Source organism: Eutrema salsugineum, unplaced genomic scaffold, assembly GCF_000478725.1.
Source record: "Eutrema salsugineum unplaced genomic scaffold, Eutsalg1_0 scaffold_9, whole genome shotgun sequence".
Lineage (NCBI taxonomy): Eukaryota > Viridiplantae > Streptophyta > Magnoliopsida > Brassicales > Brassicaceae > Eutrema > Eutrema salsugineum.
The window spans coordinates 728,810-746,429 of record NW_006256342.1 but is presented as its reverse complement, the minus strand read 5'-3'; the positions used below and the strand labels follow the sequence as shown (position 1 = coordinate 746,429).

The 17,620-nt window shown below is 40.8% G+C and overlaps 6 protein-coding genes and 1 long non-coding RNA gene across 7 annotated transcripts; 3 read left to right on the top strand and 4 right to left on the bottom strand.

The window, feature by feature from the left end:
* Nucleotides 1-328: 328 nt before the first annotated feature.
* Nucleotides 329-1,330, top strand: LOC18008464 (photosystem II 10 kDa polypeptide, chloroplastic). The gene is made up of 4 exons (XM_006389866.2): nucleotides 329-643; nucleotides 736-794; nucleotides 889-944; nucleotides 1,047-1,330. The coding sequence occupies exons 1-4, from the start codon at nucleotides 481-483 to the stop codon at nucleotides 1,192-1,194; spliced, it is 426 nt and encodes a 141-aa protein (XP_006389928.1). The 5' UTR covers nucleotides 329-480; the 3' UTR covers nucleotides 1,195-1,330.
* On the bottom strand, nucleotides 1,168-4,326 carry LOC18008036 (DNA repair protein recA homolog 1, chloroplastic). Its single transcript, XM_024152283.1, has 13 exons — nucleotides 4,090-4,326; nucleotides 3,547-3,638; nucleotides 3,301-3,376; nucleotides 3,146-3,208; nucleotides 2,923-3,052; nucleotides 2,735-2,820; nucleotides 2,530-2,655; nucleotides 2,320-2,424; nucleotides 2,173-2,229; nucleotides 2,029-2,091; nucleotides 1,879-1,955; nucleotides 1,721-1,793; nucleotides 1,168-1,639 (listed from the first exon to the last, which is right to left on the bottom strand). The coding sequence occupies exons 1-13, from the start codon at nucleotides 4,324-4,326 to the stop codon at nucleotides 1,529-1,531; spliced, it is 1,296 nt and encodes a 431-aa protein (XP_024008051.1). The 3' UTR covers nucleotides 1,168-1,528.
* A 1,819-nt stretch (nucleotides 4,327-6,145) lies between these two features.
* On the top strand, nucleotides 6,146-8,013 carry LOC18008863 (uncharacterized serine-rich protein C215.13). Its single transcript, XM_006389863.2, has one exon. The coding sequence runs from the start codon at nucleotides 6,254-6,256 to the stop codon at nucleotides 7,448-7,450; it is 1,197 nt and encodes a 398-aa protein (XP_006389925.1). The 5' UTR covers nucleotides 6,146-6,253; the 3' UTR covers nucleotides 7,451-8,013.
* A 1,131-nt stretch (nucleotides 8,014-9,144) lies between these two features.
* Nucleotides 9,145-10,400, bottom strand: LOC18008077. The gene is made up of 3 exons (XM_006389862.2): nucleotides 10,115-10,400; nucleotides 9,620-9,784; nucleotides 9,145-9,501 (listed from the first exon to the last, which is right to left on the bottom strand). Exons 1-3 carry the CDS (start codon nucleotides 10,329-10,331, stop codon nucleotides 9,470-9,472), a joined length of 414 nt encoding a protein of 137 aa, XP_006389924.1. The 5' UTR covers nucleotides 10,332-10,400; the 3' UTR covers nucleotides 9,145-9,469.
* LOC112086762 lies at nucleotides 10,145-11,159 on the top strand. Its single transcript, XR_002899619.1, has 2 exons — nucleotides 10,145-10,548; nucleotides 10,964-11,159. It is a non-coding gene; the product is annotated as an uncharacterized LOC112086762 (long non-coding RNA).
* Nucleotides 11,160-11,352: 193 nt separating this feature from the next.
* Nucleotides 11,353-13,314, bottom strand: LOC18008031 (pentatricopeptide repeat-containing protein At1g79080, chloroplastic). The gene has a single exon (XM_006389861.2). The coding sequence runs from the start codon at nucleotides 13,136-13,138 to the stop codon at nucleotides 11,393-11,395; it is 1,746 nt and encodes a 581-aa protein (XP_006389923.1). The 5' UTR covers nucleotides 13,139-13,314; the 3' UTR covers nucleotides 11,353-11,392.
* Nucleotides 13,315-13,390: 76 nt separating this feature from the next.
* On the bottom strand, nucleotides 13,391-17,618 carry LOC18009383 (protein PAT1 homolog). The gene is made up of 5 exons (XM_006389860.2): nucleotides 17,192-17,618; nucleotides 16,615-16,757; nucleotides 16,408-16,464; nucleotides 16,203-16,266; nucleotides 13,391-15,837 (listed from the first exon to the last, which is right to left on the bottom strand). The coding sequence occupies exons 1-5, from the start codon at nucleotides 17,271-17,273 to the stop codon at nucleotides 13,835-13,837; spliced, it is 2,349 nt and encodes a 782-aa protein (XP_006389922.1). The 5' UTR covers nucleotides 17,274-17,618; the 3' UTR covers nucleotides 13,391-13,834.
* Between the last annotated feature and the right edge of the window lie 2 nt (nucleotides 17,619-17,620).

Genomic DNA, 17,620 nt, shown 5'->3' with positions numbered 1-17,620 from the left:
GACACACATGGTCACACATTAGTTAGTCATGAGTTTAAAGAAAACAAAACTGTTCATCATCATCTAACAGCAGCGAGTGACCAGAAACGCGGTCTCTAAACGCTAGGCGGCGAAAGCAGCAATCTGCGTTTCATTCCACCGTGGGCAATTCAAAACGTGGACAAGATCTCCAACGTGGAAGGCATTGCGAGTCTACAATAAACTAGTGGGGCTAGTTTAAGTAAACTGAAATTTGTAGGGCTAAAAAATGAAAAATAACAAAAATTTCAAAATCCTACGTGGCGAAACTGATGAATTATATAGAAGATGGACGGATCCAGTTGAAGATAACGTTGGTAAGGAAGATATCCAGTCGCAAGCCACACAGCAATCGCCACGTGTCAAGACCGTGATCACTTATCGCGTCTCCTCTCTCTCATATTAGAAGACACAGACGCATTGGGCGAGAGAGAGAGAGATAGAGAGTAGAGAAGAGAAGAAATGGCTGCTTCAGTGATGCTTTCATCGGTGACATTGAAACCGGCGGGTTTCACGGTGGAGAAGATGTCGGCGAGAGGATTGCCGTCGCTCACAAGAGCTTCTCCTTCCTCCTTCAGAATTGTCGCCAGCGGCGTCAAGAAGATCAAGACTGACAAGCCCTTTGGTCCGTATAATATATAATACAAACAGACTTTACATATTGATCACGCTAACGTTAAAAGTATAGCTTATTCCGTTATATCGATGTGTGTGTAGGAGTTAACGGCAGCATGGACTTGAGGGACGGCGTCGACGCCTCCGGCAGAAAGGGCAAGGTTGGTTCCGTTTGTCCATCAGAAAACGATGTCGTTTAATGTGTTTAATGTTAGAGAGAGATGGCTCACTAAAACGATCTCGTTTTAAACTCAGGGATACGGTGTTTACAAATTCGTCGACAAGTACGGTGCTAACGTCGATGGATACAGGTGAATAATAAATAATAATTTTCGTAACACCTTTATTTATGTAAGTATCATAGAATATGTTGTTGTTGACAAAATGATGATTTTAATTTTTGGGTTTTACAGTCCTATTTACAACGAGGAGGAGTGGGCACCGGGTGGTGACACGTACAAGGGAGGAGTCACCGGATTGGCAATTTGGGCGGTGACGCTCGCCGGAATTCTCGCCGGAGGAGCTCTTCTTGTGTACAACACCAGTGCTTTGGCTCAGTAAATCTTGAGTTGCTAAAGAAATGTGTACTCATGTTTCTCTAAATGTTTTCTCCTATTGTTCTATTCTCTCTGATGTTGTTACAAAACTCAGAACATACTTTGAATTTATAAGAATGCTAGTGTTTGTTGTATATTCATCTTTCGGCAATTACGGCGCACAAAAATGAACTTGAAATACAACATTAATATTTATAGACTGAACCATTTGGAGTTTCAAAATGATAAGATAATAGGTGAAACAAGAGACATGAGTGTTGTGAATCATCGGAACACTTTGGTGGCACTCAGTCCCTAGGAAAAGATGGATTAGATCCCAAGTCTCGGCTTAAGTTTAGTCATTGGAAACCGTCAAGCGAGTCTTCTTCTTCTTCAACCGAGGAGGAGCTGCTGCTAAGCAATGGAGTTGATCGATGCACTTCTCCATCTAACATCAACAATCTCACCCTCTGCAACGCATACATTCACATTTGTTAAAAGATGGAGCCTTGAATGAATCAGAAAATGGGATGACAATAGAAGAAGCAAACCTTCTCAATTTCGTCTTGAAGAGAAGGGTTTTCCCTTAAGTGCTGCAGTGCTTTCTCTCTTCCTTGCCCGAGTCTTAAAAACACAAATGTATATCTCATAATCTGTATCCACTACTACTTTCACAAAATGTATTGAGTTTTAAATGTAGAATCCAGACCTTTGGTCTTCGTAGCTGTACCAAGAACCCTTCTTGACCACAACCTCCATAATTTCAGCACAATCAAGAACACATCCCTACAAATTAAAGTTTAAGTTAAAAGACAAGGAAAACCGTTTATGTGTTGTCAGAGAGACTGATGATGCATACCAGTTTACTGACTCCTTCCCCAAACATAATCTCAAACTCTGCTTGCTTGTACGGTCTCGAAACCTGCAAAACAGAAAAGAGATGAGGCAAATCCAGTTTTCTTTTTTATTGAAGTAATTTGACATGTTTTGACATGACACTAACCTTGCTCTTTTGTACTCTTACACGAGCCCGAAGACCAATATCTTCATCCCCTTTGCTCTTTAAATAAGTAATTGGGAATCAAAAATGAGTTCAGTTTCAAAACGAATTCAAACCACCGCAGAAATAAACTACAAAAGTAATCCTTACAGATTTTATCTTCCCGGCAGAACGAATTTCTAGCCGGACCGACGCGAAGAACTTCAATGCAATTCCTCCGCTAGTCACCTCTGGATTCCCATAGTACACACCAATCTTCATAGCATAAGATAAAAGCAATGTTACACAACATGCTTATATAAGAGAATAAATCATCGTGTTAATGGAACACATAATAGGTAAGCGATTAGTCATAATTACCTTGTATCTTATTTGGTTTAAGAATATAAGTGTACAATTAGCTTTAGAAGCGTTTCCTGACATTTTACGAAGAGCTTGACTCATAAGACGAGCTTGCAAGCCCATTTGCTGCATTCCAATCTCACCCTATGCACAAAACGGAGTTAAGCTCAGAAAAGTTCATACCAAGAAGAAATTACATGTGGGAAAGAGATGATATCATTACTTCAATCTCGGCTCGTGGAGTAAGTGCTGAGACAGAATCAACACATATAAGGTCAACTGCACCCGAACGACACATACGGTCTGCAACTGATAGAGTAGTAACAACATAAGATCATGTTAGTTCGCAGGCATACACTTTACATGACAAATAACCATATCATAATACAAGATTTTAGGATGTAAGATTACTCTCTAAAGCCATCTCGCCATTATCTGGCTGACACACTATAAGATTTTCTACATCAACACCTAATGCCTTAGAGTATGCTGGATCAAAGGCATGCTCTGCATCAACAAGCATTGCATTTCCTCCAAGTTTCTGCATAGTTAGCTAACTATGTTTCAGCGACACATCGGAGATGATATAAAGATCGAATTAACTGATCGAAGTAGTTCACAAAGAAAAGATAACCTGCACTTCAGCAATTGCATGAAGTGCTAGCGTGGTCTTGCCACTACTTTCTGGTCCATATATCTGCAGTATTGAATTTCAAACCAACGAAAAAACTTAGACAAGAATCACATTTAACATATTTCCATGATCAAAACTCTGTAGCAAGGGCATACCTCGACTACCCGACCCTTTGGAAGGCCTCCACCTAAGGCAAGATCAAGAGTCAAAACACCACTCGAAAAAGTCTCTCTGCAATATAGACCAATATTAGACAATCACTTTTCAAAAACTAAATATCTTATGGTGGAATCAAGATAGTACTATGCTATTGTACTTGATCCATTACAGCTTTAACACTCTTGAGGAGAGGAAAGTTAAAGCAATAAGTATAAAGAAAGACTATCTACAGAGATTCTTACACTAGTGCTCCACCAGCACTCCCCAATCTTGTTACACTTCCTTTACCAAACGAACTGTTTATGTCATTCATAGCTGCGTCTAAAGCCTTTTGCTGTGAACAAGCCAAGAAAACCAAAGTTAGTAAGACAAAGAACTCTAACAAGAGAGCAACACGCAGAGCCAACAAAAATTCTGTATATAGTGCCCAAAAAAACAGCTCAACGAGATGAATGAAATTCCTTTCTTTGGTCCATAGACTAACCTAGTGCTTAAGCTTCTACTGATCAAACAAGACAAGGCATTCTGGAAACAAGACACAAGTGTCAACAGGGGAAAATGATTATATCTATCTGTGAGTTACCAACAACTAAAGCTCAGCGAAAGCGCGGGATGTAAAATGAATCCACAAAGGCACTAAGACGGACAATTTCAGTAAAAACAGACAATAACAAGATCCAATCCTATGAATGGAGACCTAAACCTAATGGTGTTAATGGGGAAACACAGGTTCACAGTAACCCAAAGAAAACAAAACAAAAAGAGGGAGAAAGAAGGAAATTTACACGGTCGAGGAAGCGGGAATCAGAGTCGGGAGAGAAAGCGCCGTTGATTCTGTCATCGAATTCAGAACGGATGCTATGGGAGGGTTTCTTCGCGGCGTTGACGGTGACAGGTGAACAGAAGCGGCGGGAGTAGCAAGAAGAAAGCCTGAGCGGCGGCGAATACGAACATGGCGTGAAAGGGTAAAGAGGAGAAAGAGGATTCAAGCAAGGGTTTAACTTCACTAGGCATGAATCCATTCTTTCTGAGTCGAAAAGACGACGACGAAGAAGAAGTAGAACCCAATTATATTTTCTACATTTTTAATTAGTAATTTTTCGTTAAATATCATTGTTTTACTATTGTTCAAAAATCAAAACTTTGGAAGAAAAATAATCCATCCATACCGAAAATAATGTATGTCTATGAGTAGCAATCATCGAAGACAAAGATTTAAGTATCTTTCAGACAAGAGAGATTAAACAAAATTAGGACAAATGAGTTGTTAAAGATCTTCTTAAAAGCTTCTCAGGAAAGCAACAGTCCACCATCTTCTTCTAAGCTACTCCCATCTTTCCTCACTCTCAACAACAAATGCCAATATTTTTTTTTTTTGTGCAACACTTTGAAGTTAAATCTGCTCTTTTTACTCTTTGGCAATCAGAAAGATACCATTATATTCATTCAAATAGGCGAACAAAAACTACACAAACGAAAAGCTGTTAATCAGATACACTAATGAAAATAAAAGCTAGCTAGTAAGAGAATTCATAGTAAAAGCCATATGTGAATAAATGAAGATGCAAATGACACTATTTCTGGTGGGACTTTTTCTTGATTAAGAAGACTAAAGACACAACAGCTAGCATAGAAATCATTTTGAATTAGCCAATCACTATATTCGTTAGTTACGAGTTGCTTTCAACAGGGGTGTGAATAACTGAATCTACAGCTGCATTATAACGCTCCATGATAATGCAAATCAATAGGGCATTCAAAGTGGCTGCACCAAAAGTAGAAATCTTTGAATCGATGTGAATTGCAACTCAGAAATTGAGGAGACAAAACTATGTACCTTCATGTTATTCCCTTTAAATTTCATGTGGTTACGGAAAAAAAAAAAGAAACCACTCTCGATTGGTGTCATGTGCAAATGGGTTACAACTGCAAACAAACGGACAGTGATGAAACCGTGTAGTTAGTATAGAGTCCATCCTGAAATGGACACAGCACCAGATTAAGAGAGACACAAACACATTGCTCCACTCAATAGTCAGTATTCACACAAAGTTAGTAAGCTCACAAAGATCAAATGCATAACTCGAGTGAAACATTAAAGACAGAGAGTGAAGCGACCGAGCGTACAAATTACCAATTGCTCTACTCGAAAACAGAGAGGTCTCAAAGCGTGAAACCTTTTTCCTCTCATCGAAGCAATTAAATAGCAGAACTTTATGATCGTCAAATCAGCAAATACAAACCAACTTGTCTATTTTTGTCCGAATCAAACACAGATTAATCTCAGTCAGTGAATTGTCCACATTTTCACTGATTGCTCTGGCTTCTCAATTTCTCATCCCATGCAATCTTATCCACCGGATTTAAAGCAAGAATGCAGTTAATCGCTAGCTGTCAATAATTTCCAACAGATTCGTATTTTTCGTTAGATATTCCCTATTTTTGGCCACAGTTTGATACTAGTAATAAATTAATACTCAAAAGCACCTCATATATCACGTGATCTTCTTTCTTATCAATGATTTCATGCCTTTTTCCAACCTCCACCAATTTTTTCCCCCAAAAATATAAGATAATAACTTTTTTGGAAATTTGCAGATAACAGATTCCATTAAAAAAGATGAAAAAAGACTGTTAAGATGATTAAAAAGTATTAACAAGCTCTCCTAATCTGTATATTAGCCGTTATCCGAGAGAGGCTCCGCCATTGGCTACTCCAACAGAACAGTGTCGAAATACCGAATATACCCCCGAGAGTGCGGTGAGATGCACGCGCCTCTGGCTCGTTTTAATACTGTTGGCAGCGTGGCCCCCAAAAACAAACTCGCAACGCTCCAAGAAAACCAAAAAACCCCTCTCTCTCTCTTCTCTCTCTCTCTTTTCGCTTTAGATCTGGCCGTTTGAGTCTCCGGGGACGGCGATTGTTTTTTTGTTGCATGAACGCCGGTGATGGCTTCTGCTTGCGTCAACAATGTTGGTGTGTCTCAGGAGTTTCCTGCTTACGGATGTTTCAATCCACGAGCTTCCTTCAGCCGTGAAGACTCTCGGACTTCTGGATCGGAGTTTCCACCGAAACTTGCGGCGGAGGAAGCAGTCGGCGCTGGTGAGTTCGAGTTCAGGCTTGAGGATCCGGTCGGGATGCTTCCCGCCGACGAGCTTTTCTCCGACGGGAAACTCGCGACGAAGCATCAGACCGTCGGGAAATGCAGAAGGATGGATGTGGAGATGGAGATCTCCGGCGCCGATAATTGCTTGTTTTCTCCCAAGGCTCCACGGTGCTCGAGCAGGTGGAGGGAGTTGTTAGGGCTCAAGCGATTCTCTCAGAACAGCAAGGCCGCATCGACGACGACGACGCTCCCTTCGAATCCCAGATCGTCTACTTCGTCTTCGTTGAAGCAATTTTTGCATCGGAGCTCTAGATCGTCGTCGTCGTCCGGATCCTCCTCTTCGGAGGCTTCCTTACTCAGTCTTCCTCTCCTGAAAGATTCCGACTGTGAATCTCTGTCGTTATCCTCTTCTCGTATGTCCCTCTCCTCTTCCTCCTCCGGCCACGACCACGAGGATATCCCAAGGCTATCCCTCGACGCAGAGAGACCTAGCCACATGCTTAACCTCAACCATAACCTCACGGCGAATCCGTTTGCTCCCGCTCGAAGCCTAAACCCAAATCCGCCGCGAATGAGGCTTGTTAAGCCACGTGACAGTAACCATGGAAGCGGAGGGAGAGTTGGACGCAGCCCGATGCGGCGTTCGACGGGAGGAGAAACATGTCAAGCAGCAATGAGCAGAGGAGTCTCTGTAGACAGTCCAAGGCTAAATTCGTCAGGGAAAATAGTGTTTCAGAGCCTTGAACGGAGCTCAAGCAGCCCGAGCAGCTTCAATGGTGGAACGAGTGGGTATAGACACAGAGGAATGGAGAGATCGTACAGCGCAAACGTAAGGGTAACTCCGGTTCTTAACGTTCCGGTTTGTTCGATTCGAGGTGGTTCAGTGATCTTTGGGCAGTTTTTCTCTGCGTCTAATCCTTCTTCATCAGCTTCGTCGCAACATAATAGAACAGGGAGTGGCTCCAATAACAACAGAGCGTCGTCTCATCACCCGCACGGTGGTATAAATAGAGGTCGTAACTCCACGGATCGAATCTAATCTAATAATCTGAGAGAGAACTTCAACAAAACACAATCTTATTGATCCATTGTAGCCAGTTAGTAATCCCACTTCTTTGGTTTGTTAACTGTATGCCCCAACAAGTCTTTTTTTTTTTTTTAACAAAGTTTTTTCCACATTTTAAAATTCAGGGTTTTGTAAATAAAGAGGATCTGCCATTGCCATTTGTTAGTGAGGAATTCTATCTAGGGTTTTTGTAGACGTATCCTGTGAAAAGACATTACACAAAATGGAATTGGAATCTCCTGCTGTGTATTTTGCTTTGCTTTGGGTTTTGAGAGTTAGAGGGAGAGGCAAGAGAGAGAAAGAGAGTGAGACAGTGAGGTTAACGCGCTCAAGGGATGCGCGTGGGTCATAGGAAAAGAGATTCTCTCTCTCTCATAAGCTCTGTGTGTATTTGCGCTCTCCCCACGTTGAAGCTTATCTAAGCTGTCTCTTTCATGTGATATTTTTTAATTCTAGTTTTTCTATAGTTTATTTTGTCGTTTTCTAAGTTTCGGAAATGATGCAGTTTTTCAGAGACTTTACCATACCTTTCTCTCTCTCTCTGCCTTTTTTTTTGTTGCATTTTGCTGTTTATTTATTGTTGTAGGTTTTGTTCTTATGTTAATCAAAGAAGGTTCGTTTAAGCATTAATGCTGGATCTATTGGTCACTGGTTTTGGTGTTTGTAATCACATGTTTAAGTGTCAGCATTTTTTCAACTTACTATGATAATGGTACGTGAAAGGTACGAAACTGTGGAAAGATTACATAGACTATCAAGTCTAGAAAGAAAAAAAGAGAGAGATAAGATTGGACCAGCAAGAAATTGTACAAGTACAAAACCCTAAGCCTTTATCACCTGTCTCTATCCTCTGTACTTTGGCTTCTCTCTTTTGTCCCCTTTCTCCACTCAAATTTTGTTTACAAAAAAAAAAAACAAATAGCAATTGGGGTATAATTTCTAGTCAATTTCCAGCTAGGGTTTTAGCTTGAGAAAAAGTGAGTACTGTCTAGAGAGTTACATCTATGATAGATATTAGAGTATGCTAAGTTGCGATTCATGATTTGTAAAGCCAGCGCTAAAAAGGGGAAAAGTAGGCTAGTTTTGTGGGTTAAAGACAAACCTTTGGCAGAGTTCCCGAAATGGGTTTAGGTTTGTGTGTTTGTATGGGTTTACCACAACCGGACCAATCAGATATCTGGTCAGAGGCTCGGTCCTCTATATAGTCTTCGTAATTTGCTCTTTTTTTTTTGTTTGCATCATCATTAATTATTATCAACACCCACACCATCATCGTCTACATTACTACATATAATCATATATACATAGAGTTGAATGTAAATAATGAGAATCATGGTTGTTATATAAACAAGAAAGTGGTTATCAAGAATAAGAAATTTGTGGCCCAAGTGTAGACATAGATCAGTATTCTTACGAAGGCTTGTAGAGTATATATAGAGACACTATTAATCTAAAAGCCTACGAGATCCAATTATATAGGCTTCAACCACGTGACCAGCATAGCAGACACGTGACTCTCTGTTTACGCACAAAAGTAATATCCTATCGATTTTGTCGCACACCCACGTGACAAGATTTTATAAACATTAAGATATTAATTTTTGTAAAGCCTTTACCCAACAAACTTGAAAGCAGTATGTATAGAAACCATAAAATAAACGAGCCGACATATTCACTTAAAAATTCTGATTTACATGATTGATTTGATGGACCAAGGTTCACTGAATTAGAGTTTGGATTCTTGGAACGATACAATTATTTTGGTTTGTTTTTTTTTACTTAATAATATATTTTAAAATAAATATATATAAAATGACCCGATCAGATAAAGGCCCGCTAAAAAAGCCTAATAACACCAAACGCCATCGTTTCGTATAGCAAACACTTGTTTGTTACACACTCATCAACTCTTTTGCTTTTTTTTGTTCTCAAAACCGAAGCAGTAAGCAGAGAAAGGGAAACAGCGTGTAACAGAGAGTGACCCGTGTTTGGTCATGATGATGTATTTTCCAAGGTTGTCTTCTCTGTTTTACGGTCATTGAGAGAGATATTGCACTCTAGATGTCAGATGATGATGCTAATTGCTACTTGACAAAAATTCCATAATTAACTAGAAAGAGTTTTCAATTTTATGTATTATACCTGGATTGATGTTGGCAGAGAGCATCTGATCGATATTATCAATACGGCGTTGTATAGATTTGAGCACCAGATTCAGAGATGAAACTCTTTGTTTCACGCTGGAGATTCTCGATGCGTGTTGTACTATAAACGGCAATGGAGCGTTCTCCAGCAATTGATCAAGCTCTGTTTTCATCACATTCAACAACAAAACACAAGAGAGAAAATCTATCCAATCTGAGAATTCTTCAAGAACCAATATGGGATCATGTTTGTTTTTATTCTCAAACTTTGTGAAAATTCGGGATCAATTCAAGATTTGCAATCTGAATAAATTGTTAGACTAAAAGGCAAAATCATGCTAAGAAACTCACTCGATGGATTGATTCGTTAATATATTCTAATTTCAGGAAATCTAACAAAGCGAAGACGGAGAATCGGAAAAGGTGATTGCGATTCGATCAATACAAACATCGATTAAGAAATAGGATTTATGCAGATTGCGATAAATCGTACCTTGGACTAAGCGATCGAGGGAACCGGAGAGTTGGTCTTGGCTATTGAGCGTATCAAGGGCTTGAGAGTCGAAGTCCTTAATGACGGACTCTAGCATCGCTGATAAGCCTCGAGCCATTGCTTCTCCGCCGCCTCCGTGACCATCTACGACGGTGGATGACGACGAGCTAGTCGCGTCAGCTGAATCGCGGCGGTTCGGTTCTGATTGTTGCTCCATTTCCCGGCGAGGCTAAATTGTATTTGTGGCTTTTAAAGGTGGTCTTTGATGGGTAAAACAGAGTTTTGTCGTGAGGATGACGGAAATACCCCTTGGAAGTTAGTTTAATTTCGATTAAGATTTAGGGTTTTCTGCAAATGTGTGTATATATGTTTAACGACGCCTTCATTTCTCTCTGATTCGATCCAGAGGCCAGAGCGTGAAGATGAGAGCTAAGGTAAGAAAGAGTCTTCTACTTAATCTAGTGCTTCGTTATGCTTGGTTTGATAGATCTGCTAGGTGTGTTGATGCTTTTGTGCTTAGTATGTGGCGGAATTTTATAAACTGCTGTGTTATCGAATCATTCGAGTGGGAAGAATCGGAATCTTAGTTATAGGGTAGGAGAAACTGAAGATCGAATTTGTGATTTCGACTTAGCATTTCGCTCTTTTCAGGAAGAGAACTCGTAATTCTACCATACGGGAGAGAATGGATTGAAACAAATGAGATTGAATTTATGTCCTAGGTTTAGTGATTGATCATATCATCTTTGAATAATTGGTAGCTTTTTTCGTCATTTTAGAAGCCAAGTCTGCTTCTTTGATTGATCATAGTTTCGGCTAGTAACACAGTTTACGAATGTGTTTGTGCAGTGGAAGAAGAAGCGCATGAGAAGGCTTAAGAGGAAGAGAAGAAAGATGAGGCAGAGATCCAAGTAACCAAGCTTCAAGACATGTTTACCATCTCTCTTTCGTTCTATTGAAACATTGTTCTTAAGATTTTTTCACATCAGACTATTGTTTAAGATTTTAATCAAAAAGAAAATTCCAGACTTCCCTTCTTTATCAACATCTTTCTCCTTGTTATTGTCTTTCATTTTGTTTCTAACCGAATCTTGAATATTTCAAGAAAAAACACAAACATCGTGTTTCTTTGTTCTTATTCATCTCTTATCTGTTAAAGAACTGAAGCTTACTTGAATCATCATCATCCTCCTCATAAAACTAACATAATCTCTTTGTCAAAATGATACAAACAGTAAAAACAAAAAAACGAAAAAATGTGTATATGAGAAATAGCATTTATACATCTAAATTAAACTGCATGACAATCCTATCTACTGCATTCTGTCCCACGACCTTACGCGATCGGAGCTCCTCAAGAACTTGTTTCGCTAGCTCCAATTCATCCTCATGAGCTATCCCTTCAACGATTATCGCATAGGTTGTCTCATTCGGCATTCTCTTCTTCTCAACCATCATCTCAAACACCTCCATTGCCAAATCTGTCCTCCTCGTCTTGCAAAACCCAAGAATCATTGCGTTAAAGTTATCCACCGTTGGTCTATAGTGCTCGCTCTCCTCCATTATCGACAAAACCTCCATTGCTCCTCTAAACATCCCTTCCAAACACAGCCCTCTGATCAGAGACGAGTAGGTGTGCGAGTCAGGATCAAACCCGCACCTAGTCATCTCGTACAAGAGCTGAAACGCTGCAAAGGTGTTTCCTTTCCTGCACAGACTTGTGATTACGCTCTTGTAGAAATCGTGCGTGCAGCATTTCTGCTTGTTGCTCAAGCTCTGTATTATGTAGAACGCTTCTTGCACCTTGTTGTTATGCTCGCATAACGCTCCTATCGCGTTGTACGTTCCTTCGTTTGGTCTACAACGCCGGTATATCATCTCGTCTAGACATTTCACCACAAGATCAACTTTCCCTTCCTTGCACAAACGCGCGATTACAGGGTTATAGCTCGTGGCAGTGACTCTAAACTGATGGTTTCCTTTACTCATCTCATTCAAAACCTCCATTGCCTGCTCTGTTCTTCCATGAAAAGCTAACGAGTTTATCAATATGTTATAGGTTACCACGGAAGGAGACCGATCTCCACCGTCCATCTCAGCCAACAGCGAATTCGCCTCCTCCCACCTACCATCACAGCACAGACACCTCAGCAAAATGTTATAACTCACAACATTTGGCTTAAAACCTTTTGCAGGCAAGTCCCTGAACAGCTTCATGGCATCATCTGTTCTTCCTTCTTTACAGAAACCAGTCAAAAGCACATTATAGGTAACCAAATTGGGTTCACCGCCTTTGGCAATGATGTCATCTAAGAGCTTAACGGCTTCATCAGCTCCTCGTTCCTTATAAGCAGCCTCAAGCAAGAACGAGTAAGTGAAAGCATTTGGAGCTAAACCTTTCTGCATCAACCTCTCAACAAACTGCAAGCTCTGGTTTAAGCTACCAAGCATACATAGACCTCGAACCAAGGCATTGTAGGTAACGGTGTTCGAAGGAAAACCATGATCCTCCATTTTCTCAACAAGCTGCATCGCGTAACCAACGTTACCTCTCTTGCAAAGCTGATTAACCAGATAAGTGTAAGCGGATGCATCGGGTATAATCCCGGAGCTAACCATAAGCTCAATCACACGAATCGCTTTCTTCAATCTGTTGGCTTTGCAGAGATCGTACAAGAGCTGAGTAGAGTGAGCTACATTGGGTTTACGCCCTTCCGTGACTAAACCTTCGAGATGAGAGAAAGTATCGTTCAGACTCGGCTCGTCGCTTCTCGGGTCAACAGAAAACGACCCGGAACCAGAACCGAAGTCGGGTTTCCAGCTGGATCCAGTTACGGTAAAGGCGGAGTCTTTGGGGGATAACGTTATCTGGGTGGAAGCTAAAACCCGAGCGACACCTTTATTGACGGAGGAGAAGTGGAGGTAACCGGTGGGGATGTGGGAAACAAACCCTAGGGCTTTTCTCGGCGACTCCGGAGATGGATTTGCCGCCATGGATAAGACTGAGTTCAATAGAGTCGACATTGGCCTAAAATCGGACAGCAATCAGAAAACTGGGAAAGAGAGATGAAATGAAAGTTTTGGGTTTTTAGTTTATACGCAGAACCCAGAAATAAAAAGGATCATAACGTACTTTCCACTCAAATCAAATCAAATGCGAGTCGGATTAATTCTTCTTTCTTGTGTTCTTTCCTCTTTTCCTCCGCCTCTGTTATCCACGTGCCAAACACACGCGCGTGGTAACCACGCTCTCTTTGCTTGTCAGAAGATTATATGAAGAACAAATAGCTTTCATCACCAAAAACATCAACTACAAATGTTTATTGGTCGAATTATCAAAAACACAAAAAAAGTTTCAAAAACAAAAATCGAAACCACAATGAGATAAACTAAACAGAGGACAGAAACACACAGATGCCTGAAAACTCTCCATTGCTACAACGTTCTGCAAAGCTAAAGACTCTTTTTCTCTGTACAAGAGACCCAAAGTTTTTCTCCACTGCTTTCTCTCAAGAAGACACAAAAACTGTCTTTTTGTCCATTTGAAGGAAGAATCCTCTCTGCTGCGATTAAAAAATAAAAAAAAAGGAGTTTGAAACCGATTCTCTCTACCTTTCTTGTCGCGGTTTCTACAATAATTGCTCTTAAGCTTCATATATTTTGACATCGCGATAAGGTTTCTTGATTCTATACTGCTTCAATCATCTCGATACTATCAACTCAAGACTGGCTCGGTTTCTGGCTTCCTAGCATAGATCGTTTCAGAAACTCCATTAGTATTCTCTTTTGCTGCTCATCAATGTGTGGGAAACTCGAACGTAGAAGCTCAATCGGCATTTCGCGGACAATGGCTTGAGCAGCTGCATCAGATATCTCAGTAGCAAGATGCGGTTGCAATTGCGAATTCAAACTCTGCATGATACTGTCGTATTTGCTGATGCAATACTTCATCAGAAGGTTAAAGAACTCAGTAAAGGAAGCACGCCATAGAGCCATGCCCGCGTTGTTGATGTTACTAGCCCGGAGAAGCTCAGAAGCTCGGTCCAGTGTAGATTTCAGTACCGTGGAAGCTCCGTCTCCAACAGGACTGCCTATAGGACGGAGCGGTGGCTGCTCAGAAGAACATGAAACTGCTGCTAGACATGCGCTTATCGGTCCTAAATCCATGTTGTGAATGCACAAGCTTACAACTTTTGCAAGCTTGTTTGTGGTTTTGCTGATATCGGGATCCGGTGAGAGGACTCCGAACAATGACCTTAAATGACGGAAAATGGCCATGCAAACTATCCGCATTAGGTCGCTGCCAGGGAAAATAAGCTGAAGATATCTTATAAGTAGTTTCCGACCCTTTGGAAGAGAGATAATCCTTAGAAAGAGAAAATCATCCTGGGACCGGTTTTGCCCATTCTTGGCAAGGGGATCAACGAGCTGCAGTGAAACCGCAAGGCTTTCCAACAAAGCTTGCCGTCTTTGTTTCAACTGGTTTCCTCCATCCTGGAGCTGGTTAAACTCTAAGAAACGATCTATATCATCAACATCAAGGAGAAGATTAAGACCATCCTCAATGTACACTCTAGCTGCAAGCAGGGGTTCTTGATCAAGGGGTTTATCGGTAGCTTTGTGCTCCATATTATCAGATTTAGTTGAATTCGGAGGGTCCACTTCAAGTAGGGGACGAGGCCTGCGGATCGAAGAGAAAGGAACTCTACCAAGAGCTTCAACCTGAAGAAAAGCATGGGGCTCATTGTTTGTCCGTGCACGCGGATGGAGGTCCCTCAAATGATTTGGACAGAAATGATGTCTCAGTTTTGCACCTGCAGATTTCTTAGCCAGACAGGCTTGGTGGTAGTAATCATCAACATAAGGATCATTGCTGTGTGTCGCAACAAGCTGCATTCTCAGTATATTTTCTATCTCCTCTGCTGACATACATTTAGACCGGAATGGAGGCCGCCCACTATATCTCCTCTGAACGCCACCATCAAAGCCTTGTTGATGAAAACGCAAGTTCTGTCTGTTGCCTTGAGCCGACCCTGGTCTTGCTTCCCTCGGATCAACAAACCCAAGCATTCCATCATAATTTCCAGTGGATGATGATCGAGAAAGATGGGGACTAAATAACTGAGGCTGCATTGGATGTTGTTGTAACCTATTCTGAGATCCCTGCATCTGAGGGGGCATCAAACCGTTTTGATGAGGCGGCTGTTGTAGCATCGCGTTATTCATGATCCCAGCATTATCACCAGAATGCATATTTTGTCGATTTATCCATTGAGCCGGAGGGCGATTATTCAGAGGAAGAGCAGGACGAAACTGAGACATGTTTCCAGTGAGCTGGGGAGATCCACGATGCATGCCAGTCAACGGAGGCTGCAAATTTGGAAACTGAGAAAAGTTGGGCGATCCCATTTGAGGCCCACCAGAATGATAAGGTATATTTGGGTGTCCTAAACGCTGATCTGGTGATATGCTGCCTGGAGGCGGGTATGAAACAAAAGATGACTTCGGGACACGAATTGGTTCACTGGGAAACTGTTGTTGATTGTGGTTTTGATGCAGCTGACGTTGTGGTTCGAGATACGGTGTTGTTCTGTTAGGGTCGAGAGCCGAAAAAGGCTGTGCCGACAACGCCTTGTCATCTTTGATAGCATCAGAATCTAGTATCTGCTGGCCATACCAATCTGGCAACTCCTCCCCACGAGTCCACTCAGGTGCTAAAGAATCTGAGAACAAGAAATATATGTATTAAACTGTTAAACCACAAACTAAAGCCTTGCTTGCAAGATAGATGTAAAAGCATGGAAATGCATTTACTACGTAGAAAAAAGATATATAATAAAATATTATTATGGAAAACGGAAGAAAAACAGTTTACTCTAAATCATCAAGGCAAAGTAATATAGAGGACAGAGATTTGATATATATGCACTGTAATTTCCTAGATCTCAGTACTTGAAGAACCAAGTAAAGCTACATTACAAAGTATTACAGACAGTACATGAAATCTTAAATAAATGTGAATGCATAAAAGATAATGTAGTACTTCACAAGGATTTTGAGACAACACTACAGAACATATGAAACTCACTCTGTATTGATCGCCTGTCAGTGATTGGTCCCGTGTTTCTATATACATCAGGATCCCTATTCAACTGTAACAGCATAGACAAAAATCCTCAGGTCGGTCACAAGCTTATTCGAAGCGATCTAACATTTTAAAGTTGAAATGAAATAGAAAAAAAGAATTGTCGGATGCATGTATGATCAATTATCATGTGTATAAGCTAGCTAACCTTTGAAAAGGTATTAGCAAGATCATCAACGTCCGAAAAAGGTCTTGAATCTTCAACCTGAATATATTGGGGAGGAATCGTAAGTCACTCCAGTAAATGAACCGAGAATATAAAACCGAAGAAAAAGCTTCATCTCTGCCAAATATAGAGCTCCCTGGTTTCTTACAAGAAAAGATGCTAGCAAGAGAGAAATAGGGTAAGACTAACCTCTTCCTTATCAAATGAAAAGTCTTCGCCTATTCCAGTGAAAGACAATATCTCATCTTCCTCGTCCAATCCACCTAGCTCAACTTCCTCGACAACATCGTTCCCAAAAAAGGCATACTGAGATGCATCAAACACCGAATTACCTACACCAAAGAACCCAACATTTAGATAATTCCCGAAAACAGAGACGAGAAACTATAAGACTCTGATGCAAGTGTCATTTTAAGAAAAACGGAATGCGAAGATGTAAAACTTTCTTCCACAAAGTTCACTACCAGAGAGAATCTCAACAGGTACAATATTGTTTTAGATTTCACCATAAAAAGACAGTGGAGAATGTTCAAGCTTGAAATAGCAACTAAATCTTCCCTAATCCTCTTCTTCGTGGGAGTACAAGGCAATGAAACCAAAGGGAAAATAATGACGAGTGAAGTCAAAAGAATCAACTAACGGAGAAAATTCAAGTTCGATATACTCCTCCACAGTTGGAAGAACTAAATCAAACTAGATCCAGATTCAAACCACAAAAACTATCTGGAGAAGAACAAACCGAATTCAAAAGAGAAGAAAAACAAACCTGTAGGATTGTCTCCAACTTTCTTAAGATCCTCGGTTCCGGGAGCTTGATTTATGCTGCTTCCCATTCCAAAAGCGTCCATAACCGATACCGTATCCAAATCCCAATCCCTAATTAGTCTGAAAACCTCTAATTAACTGCTTTCAAACTAAGAAATCGAGGTGAATCAGATTCTAAACACAAGATTTGTCTCGGAGAAATTCGATCCCTAAATACGCTACCTAAATATCAAAAAAAGAAACTCGAGAATCCGAAATCCCTAAACGCTTAATGAAATGGAGATCGATTGACGATCGAATCCAATCAGAGTAACGAGGTTCCTAGTGAGAACAATACATATCGGCTCCCGTGACGGAAGCAGAGAAAGAGATACGGAGAAGAAGGAAAAGTCGCAGCAGAACCCTAAATGAGGAAGATATATCGATGCCT

Coding starts and splice junctions, on each gene's coding strand:
- LOC18008464 (XM_006389866.2), top strand. CDS start 481: ATGGCTGCTTCAGTGATGCTTTCATCGGTGACATTGAAACCGGCGGGT. Junction 644..735: donor CAAGACTGACAAGCCCTTTG/GTCCGTATAATA, acceptor ATGTGTGTGTAG/GAGTTAACGGCAGCATGGAC. Junction 795..888: donor CCTCCGGCAGAAAGGGCAAG/GTTGGTTCCGTT, acceptor TTTTAAACTCAG/GGATACGGTGTTTACAAATT.
- LOC18008036 (XM_024152283.1), bottom strand. CDS start 4,326: ATGGATTCATGCCTAGTGAAGTTAAACCCTTGCTTGAATCCTCTTTCT. Junction 3,639..4,089: donor ATTCCCGCTTCCTCGACCGT/GTAAATTTCCTT, acceptor GCTTGTTCACAG/CAAAAGGCTTTAGACGCAGC. Junction 2,425..2,529: donor TAAACCAAATAAGATACAAG/GTAATTATGACT, acceptor TATGCTATGAAG/ATTGGTGTGTACTATGGGAA.
- LOC18008863 (XM_006389863.2), top strand. CDS start 6,254: ATGGCTTCTGCTTGCGTCAACAATGTTGGTGTGTCTCAGGAGTTTCCT.
- LOC18008077 (XM_006389862.2), bottom strand. CDS start 10,331: ATGGAGCAACAATCAGAACCGAACCGCCGCGATTCAGCTGACGCGACT. Junction 9,785..10,114: donor CCTCGATCGCTTAGTCCAAG/GTACGATTTATC, acceptor TGATGAAAACAG/AGCTTGATCAATTGCTGGAG. Junction 9,502..9,619: donor CTCTGCCAACATCAATCCAG/GTATAATACATA, acceptor ACCGTAAAACAG/AGAAGACAACCTTGGAAAAT.
- LOC18008031 (XM_006389861.2), bottom strand. CDS start 13,138: ATGTCGACTCTATTGAACTCAGTCTTATCCATGGCGGCAAATCCATCT.
- LOC18009383 (XM_006389860.2), bottom strand. CDS start 17,273: ATGGACGCTTTTGGAATGGGAAGCAGCATAAATCAAGCTCCCGGAACC. Junction 16,465..16,614: donor TTTCATTTGATAAGGAAGAG/GTTAGTCTTACC, acceptor CAATATATTCAG/GTTGAAGATTCAAGACCTTT. Junction 16,267..16,407: donor TTGCTAATACCTTTTCAAAG/GTTAGCTAGCTT, acceptor ATGCTGTTACAG/TTGAATAGGGATCCTGATGT.